This window comes from Phaseolus vulgaris, chromosome 9 (genome assembly GCF_051622355.1).
Source record: "Phaseolus vulgaris cultivar YP4 chromosome 9, ASM5162235v1, whole genome shotgun sequence".
Taxonomy (NCBI): Eukaryota; Viridiplantae; Streptophyta; class Magnoliopsida; order Fabales; family Fabaceae; genus Phaseolus; species Phaseolus vulgaris.
The window spans coordinates 3,977,580-3,999,849 of record NC_143506.1 but is presented as its reverse complement, the minus strand read 5'-3'; the positions used below and the strand labels follow the sequence as shown (position 1 = coordinate 3,999,849).

Here is a 22,270-nt window from a genome sequence, read left to right as displayed (position 1 = left end):
ATATAAGAAAAATTGAATGAAATATAAAAAAAACATGTTTATTTTATTTTATTTACATCAATAAAAAATTATATCAATGATTTTGACATCCAACATAAGCTGTCTTACATACCACCTATCTCACAACAAAGTTCACTACAAATAGCATTCGTCTTGCCTGGTGCAGAAGCGTTTGCCTTACTAAAATTATGATGTAGTGATTATTTTCAAAATATCTATCAATTTAGAATAAAATTATATATTTATGAATAATTTAATAATTATTAAAATAATAAAATTTAAAATTTTAAAAATTATTAAAACATAAATTATTTAAAATTAATTTGTAATATGAATTTTGAACTCATTTATATAATATAAAATAAAATGAGTCAATGTGAGATTCGAGTACACTGTGTAAAATTAGAAAAAAATAGTTTCTCGGTGGTCTTACAAAGAAGGGTGAAAAAAGAAAACCAAAGCTTGAATTGAGCTCACATTTTGCTGTTGAAACTGAAAATGGTTGTAGAAAGCAAGATTGGGAAAGCGAAGTGGGTAGAGGTGATGGAATATTGTGTGAAGCAGTTATTCAAAGAAATGAAAGAGGCTAAGGCAGAGGCCAAATCTTTCTCTGTTTATTGTTTTCAATTACTGGTTTTGGTTTTGCTTCCAATTCGTGTCTTCTTTTTGTTGGCACCTAAATTGAAATAACCGTTTTTAAGCTTTATTTTTTTCACTATACTGCTTATTAATCAATGAAGAGAATGACCCAAGAATCAATTTCTAAGTTTTCAGGTCTCCATCAAATTTCATGTTCTACATACATCATTGCAGCAATTAGTATTGAATATCATAGATTAAAACATATTTCGATAAATATGTTTATAGTTTTTTTATTCTATTTACATTTATGCTAAAACTTGGGCTATAATCATGGAAATAATTAAAACTTTATTAACTTTACTGTTATTATTTTCTTGACGATCATGATTACATGTATCTTGGAAGAAGAAAGAGAACGCATGAAAAACAAACAGATGGAAACTCTTGCACCGTTGCTTGCTTGGTTCTTCACGTGGGGAAGGATATGCTTTCCTTTCATCTGTTTCTTATTTGTAATCTAGCTATGAAAAGACGGTTAAGATTAATAATTCATGCCCAAGTGGGTCCCTCACCATTGCTATTTAAACAATCAAACCACCTTCTCTTCTTCCATACTCTTCGTTTCACCATGTTCACGGACATTGCTTGAAGCTCAAGTCGAACTTCGCTTACTTGATCGAAGACCGTGTTTGGATCTCGGGGAGATGTTTAACTGTCTGTGCCTTAATCCGTTCATTTCCGTCTCTTCAACCATTGCCTGCACCATTCACGTAATTCACTATCTTCAACTTTTTCTTATGCTGCTTTCTTGTTTCTATTCTCTACAAATTTTATGTGGTTTTCTTGGCACTGTTTTGATTTCAAGCAAACCTGCATTTTGGTTCCTTTTTAATTTGTTTTCTTATCCTTAGTGGAAAAACCTTAACCCTAGATTTCTCAGGTTCCTTCTAGAATTTATAGTCTGAAGAAGTAAGTAATCAGTGAAGTACTTATTTTAGTTCAATTCTATTTTTATAGTATGAGTAAGAGGTTTTTGAGCACCGAATCATGATTACCTCAAGCACTACCTTGTGTTTATCAAAATCTAATGTGAATGATAGCTTTCCATACTCTCTCTGGGCAGACTGTGAGAAGCAGGCAGCATCTTGCACCACAAAAGTCAGTTGATCTTGCTGTTGGCTATCGGAATCCACTTGGATATGGGTTCGGATCTGGATTGAGAAGATCACTGCACGAGATGGTATATTTGACCATGTTTCATGTCTCTTATTTCAAAAGTTAAACAATTAGGGTCAATGTTTCCTGAGAAACTTTAGAATTGTCTGTTGCTTTTATGAGAATCAATTTGCTTCTGGAATATAGTTCGGTATGTTTGGTACTGTGGCGGCCAGTTCCTAATTGTAATTATGGATAAAGACGAACATATTAAAGGTAACAACTAACAAATTCAACGTGTTTTACAGCGTGCTAAACTCTTTTCCTTTTTTCTATTTGTCACTTCGAGATAGAAGTGAATGATCAAAGTGAATTAAGTAGAATGACATTGAACATTTAGACTGAAGTCTGGCGGATTTGCCACATTTGTTTAGAAATGAAAGTTTCTATGTCTTTTATACGCATATGCTGCATGTGGATAAGTTGTCTCGGTGTGTTTTCCTACAACTAGGTCAGCTCTCGTTTCAAGGGTGTAGCTGTTATGACAGATGACAAATCAACAATATCATCCACTGAGGAATACTTAGAAAACATTGGCATCTTTTCTATTGATCCGTCCCTAAAGCCATATAAAGATCACTTCAAATATAGACTGAAGAGATATGTAGAGCAGAAAAAGCTTATTGAAGAATATGAAGGAGGTCTTGAGGAATTTGCCAAAGGTGGTTATGATTCTCGGCATTGTTTCATGTTTGTTTTTCTTTTCTATACATTTGCTGTGCATGCAAAATAATATAGCTGCTAAGTACACTACTAATGTTTATCCATGTCTTGTATCATAACTGTGTTTCAACTGGATTGATTTCTTTTTAAAGGCCTCACTGATTTGATAGATTGATTCTATCGACAGCTTTATAATGTTTGCGTTTCTTTTTCACTTCCCTTTTCTTCTCAGGTTATTTGAAATTTGGATTTAACAGAGAAGAAGGTGGAATTGTGTACCGTGAGTGGGCACCTGCTGCTCAGTAAGTTATATATTTGTCAAGTATGTGTCATTGTTTTATTTAATAATTTTTTCAGATTTTACATTTCTTCCAATGCAGGGAAGCACAAATTATTGGAGACTTTAATGGATGGGATGGTTCAAACCACCAGATGGAAAAAGATCAGTTTGGTGTCTGGAGTATTAAGATCCCTGATGTTGATGGAAATCCAGCTATACCACACAGTTCAAGAGTGAAGTTTAGATTCCGCCATGGGGATGGAGTTTGGGTTGATCGCATCCCTGCTTGGATAAAATATGCCACTGTTGATCCAACCAGATTTGCAGCCCCATATGATGGTGTCTACTGGGATCCACCCCTTTCAGAGAGGTCACATTATTCACCTGTTGAATATCTTTGGACTTTTTTCTTTAATAAAAATTAAGCATTGCATCGGAAGGATCAATACTAAAAGGGACTTTGGTATATGCCACAGATTAACTGAATTTAAAATTGTGTAAATAATTTCTTACAGTTTTAGAGAGTCAATTTTTTTTATAGCATTCAATTGAATTATAATTAATTAAAGGTTTGGATCCAAATGAACGTGGTTATTTTAGTTGCATTATAAATAAAGTCTCATCTGAGGCATAAATGAATCTAGATGTACTGTGATATATGATTTATTATAAAATAAAATATAATTTGTTTTTAGTAATGAATGCTACCAAAATCCCATCAACTGTCATTATTTGAAATTGTCACTTCAAATCGTGGGTTGATAAAAAAAAAATACTGATTTCAAATGCGAGTTTTAATAGAATCCATGGATGAATCAACAGATTTCCACCTTTTTTATATTCCATATACGCTAGCATGTTTCATTCCTCTTTTCTGTCTGGTCATTAAAGAAAAAAAACATTTGTTTGTTTGGTGTATAGCTTGCAACAGAATGAGGAAAATGTCTGTTGGATTTAAAAGTTGTAGATTGTTCAATTGGATCGAATGATCCTACCATTCCTTTATATATATATATATATATATATATATTTGTTATTTATATTTTCCTCACACTTAACTCGGTAATGTTCAAACAGAATTATGTTCATTTATGTTCATTTGTTCACTTTCTTTTCTGTTCTGCAGATATCAGTTTAAATATCCACGTCCACCGAAGCCAAAGGCCCCGCGGATATATGAGGCTCATGTGGGGATGAGTAGCTCTGAACCTCGCATAAACTCTTACCGGGAATTTGCAGATGAGATTTTGCCCCGTATTCGAGCAAATAACTATAACACAGTCCAGCTGATGGCCGGGATGGAACATTCTTATTATGCATCATTTGGATATCATGTGACAAACTTTTATGCTGTGAGCAGTAGATCTGGAACTCCTGAAGATCTTAAATATCTGATAGATAAGGCCCATAGCCTAGGTTTGCAGGTTTTGATGGATGTTATACACAGTCATGCTAGTAATAATATTACTGATGGACTCAATGGCTTTGATGTTGGCCAAACTTCGCAAGATTCTTACTTCCATACTGGAGATAGAGGTTATCATAAGTTGTGGGACAGTAGACTCTTTAACTATGCTAACTGGGAAGTTCTTCGTTTCCTTTTATCTAATTTAAGGTGGTGGCTTGAGGAGTTTGAATTTGATGGATTTCGATTTGATGGAATAACATCAATGCTGTATCATCACCATGGAATCAACATTGCTTTTACAGGGGATTATAATGAATATTTTAGTGAAGCAACAGATGTGGATGCTGTTGTCTATCTGATGCTGGCTAATTGTCTGATCCACAGTATTTTGCCTGATGCAACTGTAATTGCTGAAGATGTTTCTGGCATGCCTGGAATTGGTCATCAAGTTTCTGGTGGTGGAATTGGTTTTGACTATCGTCTAGCCATGGCTATCCCTGATAAATGGATTGATTACTTGAAGAACAAGAATGAGTACTCATGGTCAATGAAGGAAATCTCTTGGAGTTTAACAAATAGGAGATACACTGAGAAATGTGTTTCCTATGCTGAGAGCCATGACCAGGTATGAGCTCTGCTACTGTATGTTCAGTGTTACCTTTGTAATGGAAATACTAAAAGAATTTATGCAAAATTAAATTTGTGAACAGAAAAATGATGGAAACTGGAGGGACACAATCATTAATTTATATATTTCATTGTTTTTAACTCCACTACTACCAATGTTCTATGATTTTTGCCTTGGGCAGGCCATCGTTGGGGATAAGACTGTTGCATTTCTCCTGATGGATGAAGAAATGTATTCTGGCATGTCTTGCTTGGTTGATGCTTCTCCTATTGTTGAGCGAGGGATTGCTCTTCAGAAGGTTGTTTACCTGATCATTAAGATTACTGCAGTACATCATTTATGTAGAAATTAAATTGCAAAGATGCTAATGCAATACATAATTATTTTTGTTTTATAATTTCATTGGAGTTTTTGTTATCTCAATCCTTTCAGATGATACACTTCATAACCATGGCATTGGGTGGAGAGGGCTACCTTAATTTCATGGGCAATGAGGTGTGTGTACTGCTTCACTCTTCTTCCTCCAAAACTGTTGTTCACTGTTTTATTATGGTGCAGCTATAATGAATGGTTTTTACCTATATCACGCATTAGCATTTTTTTAAGTTATATTCATGAGGCCTTTTTTAGTTTGGCCATCCGGAGTGGATTGATTTCCCAAGAGAAGGCAATGGATGGAGTTATGAGAAGTGCAGGCGACAGTGGAATCTGGTGGATACAGATCACTTGAGATACAAGGTAATAATATATTGATTTATTTATTTGTGTAGTGGTAGTTTTTTATGGGGTCAGCGGTGGGTACTCATATGAATTCACCGAACACAGCATTGCCATATCTCTTTTGTGGCTTCATTTCTCAGACTTCTTTGAAAGTTTTATTAATTTTAACATCATTGGAATCCTTGAATTGTTGTTATCCTAGGATGAAGGAAGTATATCTTTTAAACATTAATGTCTTTGAATATGCCTGAGTACCAAACCATTTATTCAAATTATTAAAATTGTAAAAACCCTAATACATTTGGTTAAAGCAAATGATGAAAATATAAATCTGTAAGATACAAGGGTTTTATTGTTTGCATATTTTCATGTATGATTTTAGTATATATGATAAAAAAATGGTGTGAACAGATACGAGTAACATTTAATTTCTCATCAATTTCGGAATTCATGAATTAGAATTTATTGTTACAATTGGAGTATCTGTGTTAGTTTTGTTTAAACGATATGCTTGGGCTTAGGCATGGTTATTTCAGATCTTCATTTTCTCAGAATAATGTGGTAAAAAGTTGGGCACTGTCATTGAGCATATTTTGGTGAGGTGCAGGAGGGAACTGTGTGATTTTATCATGTGGAGCCCTCTTTTTCCTTTCTGCAGACCTCTGTTTATTCTCTTTTCTTCTACATATTTGTTACTTATCCAACATATCTGTTATGATTTTGTTTTTGAAAATTGTGCAGTTCATGAATGCATTTGACAGGGCAATGAACTTGCTTGATGATAAATTTTCATTTCTCAAATCAACAAAACAAATAGTGAGCAGCGCACATGATGAAGACAAGGTGAATATGCCCCCAATGATTCTACTATACTCATTCATAATTTGATATTTTTTGCCACTTGCTGCTATTCAATTAAGAGACTTTCCTTATATCATGATTGATCAAAATAAAACTGCTTCCAAGTTTCAAGAAAGTAATATAGGTGTTGTGTTGGGAACATAACGTGAACAAGGTATTCCTCAAACATGTGTGATCGAAGAACATTGTCTACTCTAAGACTTCGTTTGCTATTTTATAATTAACTGCCTAATAATTTTTACCTTTATAGGTTATAGTCTTTGAGCGAGGAGATCTGATATTTGTATTCAATTTTCATCCAGAGAATACATATGAAGGGTATGCAACCTATGTTCAATTTTCCTTTGTGTTTTAAGAGATTTTAATTGCAACAGGTTGTGTGTGCTTCGTTTCTTGTATGGGAGATTTATAAATTTTACTGTAGTAATAATTGTTAACCAGAAATGGAAATGACTACTGAAACTATGACCATGCAGGTATAAAGTTGGATGTGACTTGCCTGGAAAATATAGAGTTGCATTGGATAGTGATGCTTGGAAATTTGGAGGTCATGGAAGAGTAAGGAACTCTAATCTCTTTGGCGGTAAACATGAGTATATATAAACTATGGTCAGTCCAAGGAGAATGCCACCCTGTCATTCCCAAAATTGTTTTAAAATTACAGTAGATCTTCCTTTAAGTTTTTATTTTTAATAAAAATATCAACCAGTAAAACTTTATTTTACTTCCCACACCTTCTCTATTATGCTTGAGTCTCATGGTTTATTAGCCAAGTCGCACTTCTGAATAGCAATGATGTGTGGATGGGGTTGGAGAATAACTATAAGGTGTTCTGATTCCTTGAAAGTGGTATTGAAGTACAAAATGGCTGAGAGGTGAGGAGAGTTGAATGGGAGGGTCAGTTGAGATGAGACACGATACATGGCACATGGCACAGGGCTGTGATTTTTAGAGTTCAATTCAATTGCTGTTATTTGATGGTTATGAATATACCTTTCTTAATTTTTTTAGATTGATCATTTCCTATTATAGGTGGGGCACGGTGTAGACCACTTCACGTCTCCAGAAGGCATACCAGGAGTCCCTGAAACAAATTTTAATAATCGCCCTAATTCATTCAAGGTCCTCTCCCCTGCTCGTACTTGCGTGGTATGCATATGGTTCTCTATTGTTTTTAATTGTCCTCCTTTATCTGGTTTATTTGCACAATGAATTTTTGTTTCTTTTTCCCATTAAATACCTATGATAACTATAATAGTTTGCATTACTAATTTATTGGGACTGGAAATTGAAAATAATAAGATGAATAAGAAATGAAGAATCTCTATCTGTGATGTGAGTGATTGATTTTTTTATGTTCCCAGATTAAGTTTGAGCTGCTGCCATGTAAGGTTTTCTTTTGCTCTTTTCTTAAAATGCCAATTGCTAATTCAATTTGAAAATCTCCATAGGTATACTATAGAGTGGATGAAAACCAAGAAGGCAGCAATGACAGTTTGGTTGGGCTAGAAGACACTTTTGCTGCAGCAGATGTAGCAAAAATTCCTGATAAATCTGCTTCTATAGAGAGTGAATATAGCAATAATTTGGATGGGGTGAAAGAGACATCAACTTCAGCCCAAATTTCTGTGGAAAGTGAAGTTATCAATTTGGATAAGGTGGGAATAGTGGCAGCTTCTTTGGATAGGGAAATTTAATCGAGGGGGAAATTAGGGTTTTACTGGCTTCCTGAGCATGGAATTCAGTGAACTGCAATTAAGCAGGTCTTTGGAGGTTATAAATAAACTTGATATGAATTTTGTACAATGTTTGGTCTTCCAATCATGTATATTATCTAGAAGATGTAGAGATATGATAATCTTTCTCAACTGTAAATATTAGCAATAAACAAAAAGGTTGGCAGCTCGAAAAAGGCCGTGAAAGAGAAAAACAAAAATAATCCATTTTCGCACTAAACCGAACTAAATTGAACTGAATTAAAGTGATTTTGACAACATTCAAAATCTTAAAGAAAGATTTAAAGAAAAAAGATATAGTTCTTGGAATTTTGAAAATTTGACCTGAAACTATTGATCATTGTTTACTGAGGATCAATTTGTTTTGAAGTAATTCACACTAACAGAGAGAAATTATGCCCCAACAAAAAAAAAATCATCCAACCAATAATGGATGTATAATATCATATAATTTATCATACGTGAATCTGAAGAAGATGATCTCAAATAACTGTATTGCTTATTTGGAGGTAAAATTTAACAAAATGAGAGAACAAGATACAACCTTGAACATCAAATTAACTGAAGTTCTCTCCTCCAAAAAAGAAATAAAACCTTCAGTTTTAAATCCTTCTTGCTCTTGTTCCCATTTTCTTCTCCCCAGCCATAATAGACTTGTCAGATTTTGTGGCGAGAGGAGGTTTTTTGTTTTCCTTAGTCATGCTTCTGAGCATGTACCTTGGTGTTTCACTCACCCCGGCAGAGTAAGCAGCAGAAATAGATTTTCTCAAACTTCCATTCTTTCTCACACTATTCTTCTTTCCAGATTCCACTGAAACTCCAAGAACGCGGATTGGTTTAACCTTACCTTCATCCACCACAGTTACACTTCTCTTTCTCATAAGCCTCTCGTTCCTTCTAGCAGAATACTCGTCGTAGAATTTCCCCCTCTCAAAGAGAACACCTGATCTCACACCGCAAGAATTGCCACCCGCCTCCATATTCGCGTGACTGACTTCGTCGCCGACCATCTTCGCCAGGGCCCGTAACTCGCACGAGATTGTGCGGTACTCCGGTCGCATATTCGGAGAGAGAGTAGGCTTCTGAGATTTGGTCAAAGAACCTGCTTCAAATCAAACACACACAAAAAGGTAAATAAAAGGAGAAAGGAAATAAAATATTGAGGGCTTAAAGAAGAAAAACCTGGTGGAGTTTGAAGAGAGAAAGAGTCTGATGAGTGGACAGCATGAGGCGGTCGAAGACGTAACGGAGATCTGGGCAATGGAGGCTTCCTCATGGTCGAAGCTGAATACATGATTGTTGAATCAAAGAGTACCTTCTGATGTATTGTCTCTCCCTTTTATTATTTTATTCATCAGGAGAATAGGTTTAAATTGAAACACATGTAGGAGCCTCTACAACGGTCATATTTTGGATCCCACGGTTCACACACATTCTTTATTTCAAACATTGAATCTTCTTTCTATTTATTGTTGTTGTTATTATTATTAAATTATTAATTAATGCTTTTGATTTATTTTATTATTTGTTTCTCTTTCTTTCTTATTGGTCTTGGACAGTAAACACACTGTACCTAAGTTCTGATAGTTTTGTTTTTCTGTTAAATAATTTTATTATACATAGAGACTGAAATTTAGTTTGACTATTTTATATTGCACATTTTTTAATATTTTGTGTGCTCTTATTTGCATTTGATTAACAAGTCATTTTCTACTATTGTTCTGAGCATTTCATCTAGCATTTATTTTCTTTATCTTTTAAGTTCACAATAAGTTGCTCTATTTAAAGAAAAATATTTGGATAAGTTTTGATTCCCTATATCATTTTGTGTAAATGAATGAAAAGATTTTCTTGACGTCACAATTCAAATAGTTTAGGGAATAAGTTTTTGAAGATGTCCACACACCGGAGCATATATTTTTGTTAACATTGTTGTATGCTTGATTAATCTTGTGTTATAGGATCATAATAATTTATAGGTTTATTGCAAGAAATATAAAAAAAAAATTGTGAGATTTATAGTTATGTTATAAAAAAGGATGAGATGAAGCAAACCGTGGTTTCAATTATTGAGAAAATACAAGTTTATGTAAATAATAACAAATTAAAAAAAGAAAAAAAAAGAGGAAGATTGTCATTTGTATCATGAACATGTGTTTGAATTAAAAGATGAAAGTGAAAAAAAAAACATGTGAAGTTTACCTCCAAAAGAAATAAGATAAAGTTGTTATGTTATATTATTGTTTTATGGGTTGTTATCATCATGTGAAGTATTGTAGTTGGGAAGAATGTAGGGGGTGGAACAAGGGAAGGACATAGAGACTAAATTATGTTTATTGTAGTTATAAGGTATATGTGTAATGAATGTAATATATGTAATTAATGTTATTGAAATAATTGAAAAGAGATAATATACCTTAATGAAATTGTAGTGTGAAATTATTTTTCCAACATGTAATATTTTTTCTATGTAATATCAAAGTCTTTCTTAAAAAAAAAATTCACAATTTATTTTCTGTTTTGACTGAAGAAGTAAAGGTAGACACTTCTATTAACAAAAATAAAATAATAGTGATGACCCAAATAAATTTATTTATATAAATATTAATTAAAATAATTAATTTATAAATTATTATTTCAATAATTTATGATTAAGATTAATAGAAGTGAATAAATATATCCAGATCAATTCACTATTCAGGGTTTCAATAGGGTTTCATTTTCAATTGTTGTTATACAAAATAATCAATTTATCAATATAATGTCTCACATCACACCCATTTATACCAAAACTAGTAAAATTCTAACTTATTTTGCTAAATTTAATCACCTTGTTCACACTAATTAACCAAATTTTTAAATAACCCTTACTTGATCTGCAATTTATTTGTCTCTTTCACACCAACTAACCAGAATTATACAAGATTCTAAATGTGAAAACTAATAGAAACAAATAACACAACTTTAATTAATAATAATATAAAATGTCAAAATACACCACATCAAAACATAAATGGATCACATCAAAGGAGGAAGAAATATCAAATGAAAACAGACACCAAAGAAAAACAAAAATGCCTAACAAGCAACAAACATTACCTATTGCACTTCAAAAACTGATTCCTACATTAACTTAACTTTCCTTTTATGTAAAACATAACCTTTTTCTAACATCCAAAGAATATTTTTCTATTATAAACAGAACTACATATTTACCTTTTAAAGCACCTTTTTAGCATACTATGTTTTTTCTAAAATATTTTATCTTTTAAATATTTTTCAACATCAAATTGAAGCTTCTATTCTTAAATACATAGAAAATATGTATTTAATTACTGCAATAATATATACTTATGTGAAAACCTAAATTCTAAAAAGAATGACAGCTTCCTTAGTTGCGGCATCGTTTAACAGAAATTGGTTAACAATAGAGATAATTTTTTTTAATAAAATTTTTAGCCATTAGAAATTAAAATAAATACATCAATATTTTATGGTACTGAAAATTTAATTAAGCATTTTCTAATGACAATGTATGTTGCGTTTGAAACTAATTTTTAAAAGCTGATGTACAATTTTATTGATACAAAGCTTATGTCTTTACTCGTTTTCTATTAGAAATGTACTCAATTGAACATGAGATTTCATTCATCAATTTACTTTTTATGTATTTATTTATTTATTTTACATGAAAATAAAACTACTAATTACATTAATTTAATAATATAAAATTTAATCGCAACAAAAAATTAATAATATGAAATATATGTGATTATTAGTTAGGGTAACTCCAGTGCATCTTTTCTCATTTTTCCCATTTCTTTGGCCTAATAATGCATAAATTATTCATTTTGTTGTTCAAATGGCACTATTATTAGAAAATACAAATATATAAATGAGTGTGTGAGGTGACCTACCAACAATGATCAATCGAGACCATTGAACATGGAAAAAAGCCACATAACTCATTTCTTTTAAAAAAGTGAAGTTAGAAGATAATTTTATACTGGAGAAATAATCGCTTAGTGGCAGAGACACACTAGAGAGTTGATAAGTTAATTATTAATTAATAACAATATATAACAAATCAAATATCACATTAAGATGGAAATTTTGAAATGAAATTTATTTTTTGTTGTTGTGGATCTTGCCATGGCTCTTTCAGTTTTTCTTCTGCTCTCAATCAGCATCTGTTTCCTCGTTTTTTTCCAAGATCTTCTTCTCTCTGTTAACGCGCAATCATTCAATCTTACTCAAAATTCAGTTACGCCGATAAACTACGATCTCTACCATTCCAGGTAACTCGTGCTATTACCCGATCTACCTTTTTCAGCTTCCATAGGTTCCAATTGCGCCTGTTTTTAATTTCGTGATTGAATTGGAAATTAGCAGTCTGATTTTTGTTTTCATTGCTTGTTTTGTTTTAGTAGTGCAGATCACGTGTTATTCCACCTTTAAAATTAGGAATTAGGTTCCTTTTTTTTTTTGTGAATGAATCTGAAGGACGCTTTTAATATGTGGTAGTTTTCCTTGCGTATTGCACTTGTTTTTTTTTTTGTGTTTGGCGAGGAATTGACAAATTATATTTGATTTTGCAAACGTGTATGCTCTTAAAGCAAATTAACATTAAAATTCAGTATAAGATTTTTGATCCAAAGCAAAAGTTACCTGCAGTTACTCCAACTCAATGAAGTTTAGACTCAAAATGATTCCTTAAAGGGGAATCAAACCTGCAAATATTTATTTTAATTCTTGTTAACTGGTACTTTTAGATGATCTAGAGTCAATCTGAACATGTTTCTTATTAGATTTTAGATTTTAGGTACTTACTTTCTCAATTATTAGGCTCTTATTGTGCTTATGAATTACTGTTTGCTGGTGAAGCAATGTTTTTGAAGCTATTTGGCCAGCTCATTTGATTTTATGAAATTGTTTATTTGTTTGCTGAAACCTTTTGTGGGATTCTGCAGTGGCAATTTGATGGGGGAGATCAGGGCCTTGGTCCACCGTCACCCGAATAAACTCACTGTGGGTCATTTATGGTTATCTAGAGCGCCTATTGCGTGTCTCAGTTTTCTAGTATGCATAATTCATGTATTTGATGTTTCTAACTAGATGGAGACATTTAAAGCTGCAAACAAAGGCTATGGTTCTGAGATTACTGTGGTTACTTTTGGCAAGGAAAATGAAGAGAGTAATAAGAGGTCAAAGATTCGGATTCTACTTGTAAGTTTTTTACATTCATTTGTCTTAATGGTAAAAATTTCATGTGACAAGTGATTTAATATTGTAAACGATTGAATGCAAGACGTTAGATTTTTTTTTTCAATCGTTCAAAGGGGGGAATTAAGATATAATATAATTACGACTGGATGTGTTCACATGGAGAAAGCTATAATTTGGCATGTAGTGGATAGTTATCTCAAATTGGTTATTCTGGTGTTTTTGACAGATGATTCCTTGTCTTCCAGAGTTTTGGGCAGCATGGAAGGGAGCTGATTACCACAGAACTTGCTTTAAGGATTTTGTCTATCTTAAGTGAAGAAAAACTTCTACCCAGCATGGATCATGCTTCCTTAGACAGTGTACTTGACAAGCTTGTCATAAAGGTTAGTTGAAATTTCTAGCATAAGTAACTGATGGTAATTATGAAATTCATCATTCCATCCGAGGAAATTGACTTTGATTATCAGTATGCCAGTAAAGTTTCTGAACACTTTATGAAGTATTAAATATCTTTCCCAGTTGTTTCGCACTTTGTACTATCCAGGCATACTGCGTTACATTTCAATATTTAATTTTCAGCTAGGCAGAATCATTATAATTTTTAGGTATCTTCCATCCATATTTTGATGTTTTATACTTAGAGATAGTTAGTTATGGATTAAAGAAGTAGGAGTTATTCTATGTTTGTTACAATTATAAAATCCGTTTTTTTTAAAAAAAGTTTATTTTTATAAGAAGCTATTCAAAGTAGTTTTTTCTTTTAACCATATCTTGTAATCTTTTCTATAAAGTTGAAACAAATGCAAGAAAAACATTTAACAGTGTTTTTAAGAAATTTAGAATATCTTTAGTTATATCTTGAAGTTAGTTTATGAGAGAAATTCAGATGTGTTAGTAGATAAAGTAAAAGGAGAGATATAGTATAAATATAATGCTGGCACCTATTTATTTTCAGGTGGTTCCAATGGAAAACCTGAATGGCCGCAAAGTTGTTGAAGCTGGAGATCTCTGTGAGAGAAGAAACGGTATGGCATTTCTCCTTTATAACCTTTATGTATAATAATTGACTCGCTTTGAAAAAGCCTGAGTTTGTGTTATGTAATGCGCAGGTAGGGGAGTTGATCTCAATCGAAATTGGAGTGTAGATTGGGGCAAAAAGGAGAAGGTTCATTTTGCGTCTTCAATATCTTAGTTCATTATATAAAATATTGTTATTGGTTCTTTTCTTGTTTCCATTATGGACTTGTGGAGTATAGTGCATGCTGTGGCATTGAAAGAGGGGCTCATTTTTGGTTGTCTGCCTGTCAATCTATGCACTGATCACTTTCTTCTCCAGAAATATATCATATGTTTAATATTTTTGAAGCGTCTTTTTTTTTTTTTCATTTTTATTGTTCTCAAATCCATAGGACTATGATCCATATGAGGAGAATCCTGGAATTGCTCCATTCAGCGAGCCTGAAAGTCAAATTATGCGGAAACTTGCCATATCTTTTGAACCACATCTATGGGTAAATGTGCACTCGGGAATGGAGGTAGGTTTAGTTCATTTTTCACCTGTCTCTAAAAACAAAATGATTGTTTCCTTAGATTTCTTATCCATATCTGTGCTTTTAATTCAAAATCTGCGTTATATAACCCTGTCAGGAATTCTATTGGTATTATGCATCAATTTCTTTACTTTCTTTCTTTTATTTCATGGCTCAAATATATAAATCTACTGATCCTAATTCTTATTCAGTGCTTAGAAAACCCTTGTAGCTTACACGCCACTGTGCTTTTTTACAACCTCATGTTCATTACAATTGTATCTTTCTAATGCTTTGAGTTTTTCAAGAATTAACCAGTTTGAGCTAACATGAAAAAGTAGCTCTATAGATGTACAAAGCAAGTCTCTGGCTCAAAAGGGACAACTGAAATCTCTTTGACTTGATAGTAGTTCCAACTTTATTTTTTATTGTCTCAGTCCCAGCACAAGCCTATCTGCATATGCGAAGGGAAGACAATGTACAATCATCCTCTGCCGTGCCTTTGAAAAGCGAGGAACCTTTGCCACTGGAATATTCTAGTTTTTTTTTCTCACTCCCCATGCAAGCTTCAAATTTGATCCTTCATCTAGGGAATCACGTGCACTAGTACTCTTGTACTATTCCTCTTCTTTAGCAAACTATTTTCTTGAAAACCTTCTCATTTTTTGAAGCATGAAGTTTCAATAAACAGGAATCAAGGTTAAGCTTAAGGATCCGTGGAGATTTGTCATATTTTTCTACAGCCAAAAGTTGTGATGGAAAGTCTTGATATTCTCTTTTGCCTAACCTTAATTATAGACAACCCACCAAGATGCACCAACTCAGTTCCAAAAGTCTTGATACATTATAGACAGTACGTTACTTTGACTGCTTTCTTCTGCTCATTGGGTTAATGACTAACATGGGCAGATCCATGGGGTACATGCCCCAACTCAGTTCCAAATTTCTGTAATACTAACATATTGGTAGATTGTTATTTAAGCCTCACTGTCTTTAAAACTTTTCCCCCATCATGTTAATGTCTTGCCCCACTACCCCAAATTTCTGGGCCTTGTCACCAGCTCGTAATTGTATCATTTACTACAATTGTTTTGGTTGGTATTATTGCTGCTTTTACATTATTTGACTTTGATAGTATATTTACTTATATGGGCAAAAGTGTAGGTACATTATTTGTAATTTAGTTTACATGATAAAGAACCAATATATCACTTCATATGACACTTTTTATTATCCTTTTTCCTCCCCTCTGTACCTGTAGGCTCTTTTTATGCCTTACGATCATAAAAACACAACACCAGATGGATTGCCATTGAAACGGATGAAAGCGTTGCTTGAAGAAGTAAACCATCTTCATTGCCAAGAGCGCTGCATGATTGGGTCTGGAGGAGGTTCAGTCGGGTCCGTTGATTTTTATCTGAATTTGATTTGGACTGTTGCAAATTTTTGCAAGGCAATTGTTTGTATTTTATGTATCTGTTTTCTTCTGTTAACTATCTTTGTTGGAAAATAAGTGCACCTTTGTGTCCAGAACTGACTTCTGGTAGAAGTTGTTTTCTTCTGCCATCTGTTCCTGGTTCACAAGTGATGTCCATTTTCGGGTTTTTTATGAACAGAGGAGAAAATTGACCATTGCAGTTTTAAAAGTTTAAATTGTAAATTTCGAAAGTACAAAGTACACAGTCTGTACAATACCTCAAATTTACGGGTGTTGAGGTCGTCAAATGTCATTCCTTCCTCAGTTTTGAACTTGCTTATCCAGGTATTTTGCACACGGGACAGCAACTGATTTCATGTATGACGTTGTAGGGGTACCGATGGCTTTCACCTTTGAGGTTTGTCTGCCGAATTCCTTCCCTTTTTTTTCTGTTGGACTTTTCACCTTTGAGATTAGGTGGTGTCCTTATCTCTTATTGTATTGACTGGCAGATATATGGAGATGGAACAGCTTCGTCAAGAGACTGTTTCAAAATGTTCAATCCCACCGAACCTGCTGCCTACAATGTATGTTACTTTGACTAAGAAATGATCACTCTTTTCCTTCGAAGTGTTTTCTGTTCCTTTAATCGAGTTATTCTAAAATAAATGAATAGATGAATAAAATAAATATGTTTAATTTACAATTAAGGTGAGGGAGAGAATGACCTAAAAGGCTGACTAGCAGCTATAAAGTTCATGTACATTTTACCCTCCAGATCTCACTAGGTGGGAGAACAATTATGATGAGGGAGAGAACATCTTGAAAAAGTGGGACAACAATGATTCTAATATTTTATATTGTCATTTTCAGAGAGTTCTCAGTGAATGGTCTGCGACATTCTTTACAATTTTCAAATTGGTGCCGCACCAGCTCGGTGCAAAAGCGTCTATTTTGAAACTGGAAAAGTTGGTATCTATAGATGAATATCTAGACGGGTATTTGATGGAGAGGAGAAATAGATATGGAAAGAAGATGGAGGTGCTTGAGCTTGGAATGCAAGAAATAAGAACATATTTTAGGCTATTTTTATTATCTTCAGTGTTATTATTGTTCATGTTCTGTTCTAGAATTTCAAAAAGCAAGTGTAGACCAATTGTTTCTGCTATTCCTCTCTAAAGTTAGGTCGTAGGTTAAATTGTATATCCAATTTTGAGAAAAAAAAATTGTAAGTTCAATTGTTGTCTGTAATACTATGTAATGCGAGCCTTTACTTTCAGGCTGTATAATCTAATTCTTTATTGCGCCAAACTCATGGACTAATCAGTTTTGTTATACACGAATGTAAGGTGTGTTTGTTTTACTTGAATTTGTATCTTTGTCTTGTGGCTTAATGGCACACTTCATTATTTAACTATTGTCATTTTACAATCATCCAAGATTTTATTTATTTTTTAATTCTTATCTAAATTTTACAATTTTTATATATTTTACCTGTCTTTGAAATTTCTAAGAGAGTGACGACATGTTATAGAAAGTTTAAAAAAAATTCAACTAGTTTTGAAAAACTTGATTTCGTTTTGTTTTCAAGTTTTTTTTAAACAAATCACTATTCTGTTGAAAATTTAATAGATTATTAAAATATCAAAAAATTGAAAAGTTTGATGATAAAAAATTCATGGAAAAGGGACTTAATTAATGAAATTCACAAAAATAATAATATTGAAATAGTAAAACATACAATTAAATCTTATATTGGGTTACAAACGCACAGATAGTATATTTGGTAAACCGTCGAAATAAAAAAAAAGCGTGAAAGATTGAAATACTTGTTTCACAGTTTTATTCTAAGGAATGTGTGAAACTTAATTTGCATTGTTAGGAACAAATATCCAGACATGCTAGGAGTGAGGTTATTGATATGTAAATTAAATATATTTATTCATCAAATTTCCCATGAAGAAATTGCAAGAGTACAGGTGGGAATGTTAATGAGACACATACCCACTCACAATCTTCCCATTTTCTTAATTAGAATTAAGTGAAATCTCACATTTATGAACATGAAATATGCATTTTAACATATAATTTTTACTTACATCAGTGTATGATACATAAATCCCAAAGATTGATATACATTGGTACAACATTATCGAAGCCACCAATTTTTTATGCGTTCCATGTGATTTCCAGAAATTCATTTCTGTTTCAGGCACTGTTGGAGCGTCCATATTCAGAATGATACTGCCCAATCACACCTGCTGTGAAGAGGTAATGCTAGTCTAGAATAGGACTTGTGATTTTATTATTACATTAACCTGAAAGATTAGAATATTCATCATAATTTGAGCTTTCCAAGTAAACACAGTAAAACAAATATAACAGACTCATTGCATAAATGTATCAACATACAACAACCACTAAGCATTAATAAGAGCCAATTTCAGACCAATTTTACACATAATGCCGACCAATTTCATGGTTTGGAACCAAATCCATAATGCAGTTACTAAGAATATATTAATTTCAAAATCAAAATTAAAGTCCCGTGACATGAAAATTTAAGCCTAGGCTGCAAGTTAGCTAGCACTAACCTTCAGAATTATAACCAAGGTGAGGAAATTTGATTTTGTTTTGTCTTTATGAAAGTATGTGCTTAATTTAACTATGATTTCAGTGTCTGCTTCATATATCTAAGTGCAGACCGCAGCATTGCTCTAGCTTTTCTATCCGGAGTGCACCCAGATGTGACCATTTCTTCATACACGCCTGGAACCTGAAACCAAATTTTGCAGCTTAGTTTGTGTGAGAATTAAGTCACAAATAAACTAATAAACAGGATAAACATTTCTCTCCAAAGTTGCTATTATTTTTCTTCATCACACTATCATCCATGTTAGGGATAATGTGGAACATAATGGAACTTAATCTCCCCAAAACATGGCAAAGTAACCAAGAGCCAAGTTAATTTATATGTTGAAATCATGTTATTTACATTGATTTATTAATTCATCTAAGTATAGGGACTGCAAACCAACACAGAAGAGAACTACAGTAAAATATCAACTTCCCATTCTAACAATATACTATGGACAAAATATATCTATGATAATTTTCTTTGAAGAACATGGACAGCAAAACTAATGTTATAATGTTATGTACCTTTTGGAACTTTTCACAACGAATCAGAGCTTTCATAAGTGTGGTATAAGTAACCACATCAGGTTCAATGTTCTGCAGTTAATATGAACAAATAAATCAGTACTTGACCAAAGACACAAGTCAAAGACCATATAAAAGGGTATAGCCATAAAGGAAGAAAAAAATAAAAAGAATGTTAGAAAAGCATACATTTTCTTTCATGTATTGCAGCACAGCAAAGGCTTCAGCATCCCTTCTATCTTCACCAAATGCATTAATTAATGAGTTAAGAGCTAAAAGACTGGGTGTCAGACCCTCAGTTGTCATCAACCTGAATGAGTTTACTGCCAGTTCAGACAAACCCTGCAAAATTTTAGCCAAATATTTACCAAATTCATTTCTTAACCAATCCATTCATTAAATATGAAATTGTGGACAAACATATGGTGCACTTTCAGGCTGCTCTCTTTTCCCACAGTTAGTGCTTTATGCTTTTCAATGGAAGAAGAATAAATAACCACTGAATTTCAGAACGGAAAAATACAATTGATGGCTGTCAGCGCACCACAATTTAACATCAGTTTTTCTGAAGAAAAAAAAACTATCAATGCAAAGTTACTAGGTTCAAAAGAGGTTTCATGGTTTCAATTGAGTGATTTTGACACAGTACAAAACAGAGAGCCGGGATAAGACAAATGAAATTTTAGCCTCCACTCAAGGAAAAGGTAGCCTAATGAAAGATTAATATTGACGTCAAAGCTAGTAAGGTGCAAACAGTTCAACTTAAATCAGTTCATAAACGACACAATCAGCATATAGGTGTAAACATCACAGACCAGCAAATATTAGATTAGCAAGCATTAAATTACTTGCAATGACAGTTATAGATAGACTCCGCAGAATAATGTACATACCTTTTGTGCATAGGCATTGATTAGAGCATTATACATGGCTGAAGTAGGCTTGAACCCCGTGGATTTCAAGACATCCAAACACTCGATCGCATCACTAAATCTCCCTGACTTTCCATACACATCAACCAGAGTTGTATAAGTTATTGAATTGGGTAGCAATCCCTGACACTGCATCTTGCTCAAAAACTCACTCACTTGTTCCCACCTCTGCTGCTCCCCCATACAGTTAATCATAATATTATACGTAGTTATGCAAGGCGAGAATCCCCTCTGCTGCATTTCCTGGAACAATTCCTCAGCCTTATCATGGCGCCCCGACTTACAATGAGAATCGATCAGCGTGTTCCAAGTAACAGTATCCGGCTGAATCCCCTCCAACAACATCCTCTCAAACGTTGCCATTGCATGATCAAGACGATTATACTTTCCAAACGTATCAATCATCACATTGTAAAAATGCCTATCAGGCTTCACACCACTGCTCTTCATATCCTTTAGAACTTGAAAAGATTTCTGCCACTCTCCTTTGTCGCGATAACCCGCCAAAATTCTACTATAAACAAACGAATTGGGTTGCACATTGCTGGCTTCCATCTCCTTCAACACAATCCTCGCACTCTCCCACCTCCCAGCGTGAGCATAGGCGTCAACCAACAAACTATAAGTTTGCTCATCAGGCATAACACCAGCTTTCTCCATTTCAGAGACAACAAACTCTGCATCTTTAAGCGAACCCGTTTTCACGTAACCTTTAAGCAAAGCATTGTAAGCTCTAGTTCTCGGTTCCAACCCATTCTCTCTAATCTCCTCAAACAACGCTTCAGCCTCTTGCGTCCTTCCCGAATTCCCAAGCGCCAAGATAACCGCAGCAAGCGTCGAAGGTTTAGGGTTCAAACCGTTGCTCTGAGCCATGGCCAGAAAACGCAAGGCGCGTGTTGGATCACCAGCTTTCGAGAACCCCAAGATGATGTCGTTCATCAGGTGGCCGTCCATTTCGATTTTGTCGCTCTCAATCTCCGAGTAGAGCTTCTGCAGAATAGGAGAGTCCACGCGGTTGGAGCGCGTCAGGTACTGAATGATGGAGCTGTAGTTCACGAAGTCCGGTTGGTAACCGTCGCGCCGCATTTTGGACATCAGGTTGAGGGCTTTCTCAATGTCGCCGTTTCGCGCGCACGCGCCGATGAGAGCGTTGTAGGTGAGGGGGGTGAGGGTTTGGCGCTGGGAGAGTAAGAAGGCTTCGTAGAGTTTTTCGGTGCGGCCGAGAGCGTTGATTAGGATGGAGTAGAGGAGCTCGTAGGAGAAGCAGAGGTTGTGTTTCTGCAGCCATGAAACGACGCCGTATGCGATGTTGATGGAGGACGAGGAAGCGCAGAGGGATTTGAGAAGCGCGTGCCAGAGTGGGGCCGGGACGGCGCGGTAGGACTCTGCGAGCTGGAACTCGATTGAGTTGAGGGACGTCGGAGGTGCCGACTCCGAGTCCGAGTTGGGGTCCGAGTCGGAGAGGAAGTGGAGGAGGGGAGTGAAGTCGTAGCGACGGCTGTGGAAGGAGAGGACGTCGTCAGGGCCTTCTTCCAGGATTATTGGTTTCGGGGAAGAGAATGTTATGGAATTTGCGGCAGAGTGCGGCGGCGGGAGGGCATGGTGGTGGTGGTGGTGGCGGTGGCTGTGGGTGGGGAAGTGGGTGACGTGGAGGGAAGGGAATGGCGCTGTTAGTTGTGGTGGCAAAACCAACATGTTATCATGAAGCTTGTTGCTCCTCTCAAGGCCGAAGCTTCTTTATCACCAAAGTTTGCATTGCGAAACCTTTTAACTCAATCAACCAAACACACGTCAAAGATAAGGTTAGCCTTCCTTTATGCAGTGCAAAATAACAATAATATATAATAATGATGATAATAATAAAAATTTAATGAAAATCAACCATACTCAATTACTATTATCACCTAAATC

The 22,270-nt window shown here is 34.3% G+C and overlaps 4 protein-coding genes across 5 annotated transcripts; 2 read left to right on the top strand and 2 right to left on the bottom strand.

The window, feature by feature from the left end:
• The first annotated feature begins 531 nt into the window (after nt 1-531).
• LOC137821180 (1,4-alpha-glucan-branching enzyme 1, chloroplastic/amyloplastic) lies at nt 532-8,163 on the top strand. Its single transcript, XM_068625650.2, has 14 exons — nt 532-1,352; nt 1,706-1,822; nt 2,249-2,459; nt 2,693-2,762; nt 2,841-3,110; nt 3,867-4,773; nt 4,958-5,074; nt 5,209-5,271; nt 5,407-5,514; nt 6,238-6,339; nt 6,608-6,675; nt 6,834-6,915; nt 7,390-7,506; nt 7,809-8,163. The coding sequence occupies exons 1-14, from the start codon at nt 1,134-1,136 to the stop codon at nt 8,052-8,054; spliced, it is 2,697 nt and encodes an 898-aa protein (XP_068481751.1). The 5' UTR covers nt 532-1,133; the 3' UTR covers nt 8,055-8,163.
• A 338-nt stretch (nt 8,164-8,501) lies between these two features.
• On the bottom strand, nt 8,502-9,450 carry LOC137821181 (uncharacterized). Its single transcript, XM_068625651.2, has 2 exons — nt 9,276-9,450; nt 8,502-9,195 (listed from the first exon to the last, which is right to left on the bottom strand). The coding sequence occupies exons 1-2, from the start codon at nt 9,385-9,387 to the stop codon at nt 8,696-8,698; spliced, it is 612 nt and encodes a 203-aa protein (XP_068481752.1). The 5' UTR covers nt 9,388-9,450; the 3' UTR covers nt 8,502-8,695.
• Nucleotides 9,451-12,011: 2,561 nt separating this feature from the next.
• On the top strand, nt 12,012-17,576 carry LOC137822025 (Zn-dependent exopeptidases superfamily protein). 2 transcript variants are annotated; one of them, XM_068626905.2, is made up of 11 exons: nt 12,012-12,391; nt 13,064-13,121; nt 13,209-13,319; nt 13,565-13,702; nt 14,275-14,344; nt 14,429-14,484; nt 14,729-14,854; nt 16,110-16,249; nt 16,611-16,683; nt 16,778-16,852; nt 17,139-17,576. In XM_068626905.2, the coding sequence occupies exons 1-11, from the start codon at nt 12,246-12,248 to the stop codon at nt 17,442-17,444; spliced, it is 1,299 nt and encodes a 432-aa protein (XP_068483006.1). In that variant the 5' UTR covers nt 12,012-12,245; the 3' UTR covers nt 17,445-17,576. The 2 variants fall into 2 exon arrangements, with proteins under 2 accessions (XP_068483006.1, XP_090151315.1); XM_090295189.1 differs by having other exon boundaries at nt 13,546-13,702.
• Nucleotides 17,577-18,319: 743 nt separating this feature from the next.
• On the bottom strand, nt 18,320-22,172 carry LOC137822024 (Pentatricopeptide repeat (PPR-like) superfamily protein). The gene is made up of 5 exons (XM_068626904.1): nt 20,321-22,172; nt 19,617-19,769; nt 19,428-19,499; nt 18,860-19,041; nt 18,320-18,583 (listed from the first exon to the last, which is right to left on the bottom strand). The coding sequence occupies exons 1-4, from the start codon at nt 22,052-22,054 to the stop codon at nt 18,931-18,933; spliced, it is 2,070 nt and encodes a 689-aa protein (XP_068483005.1). The 5' UTR covers nt 22,055-22,172; the 3' UTR covers nt 18,320-18,583; nt 18,860-18,930.
• Between the last annotated feature and the right edge of the window lie 98 nt (nt 22,173-22,270).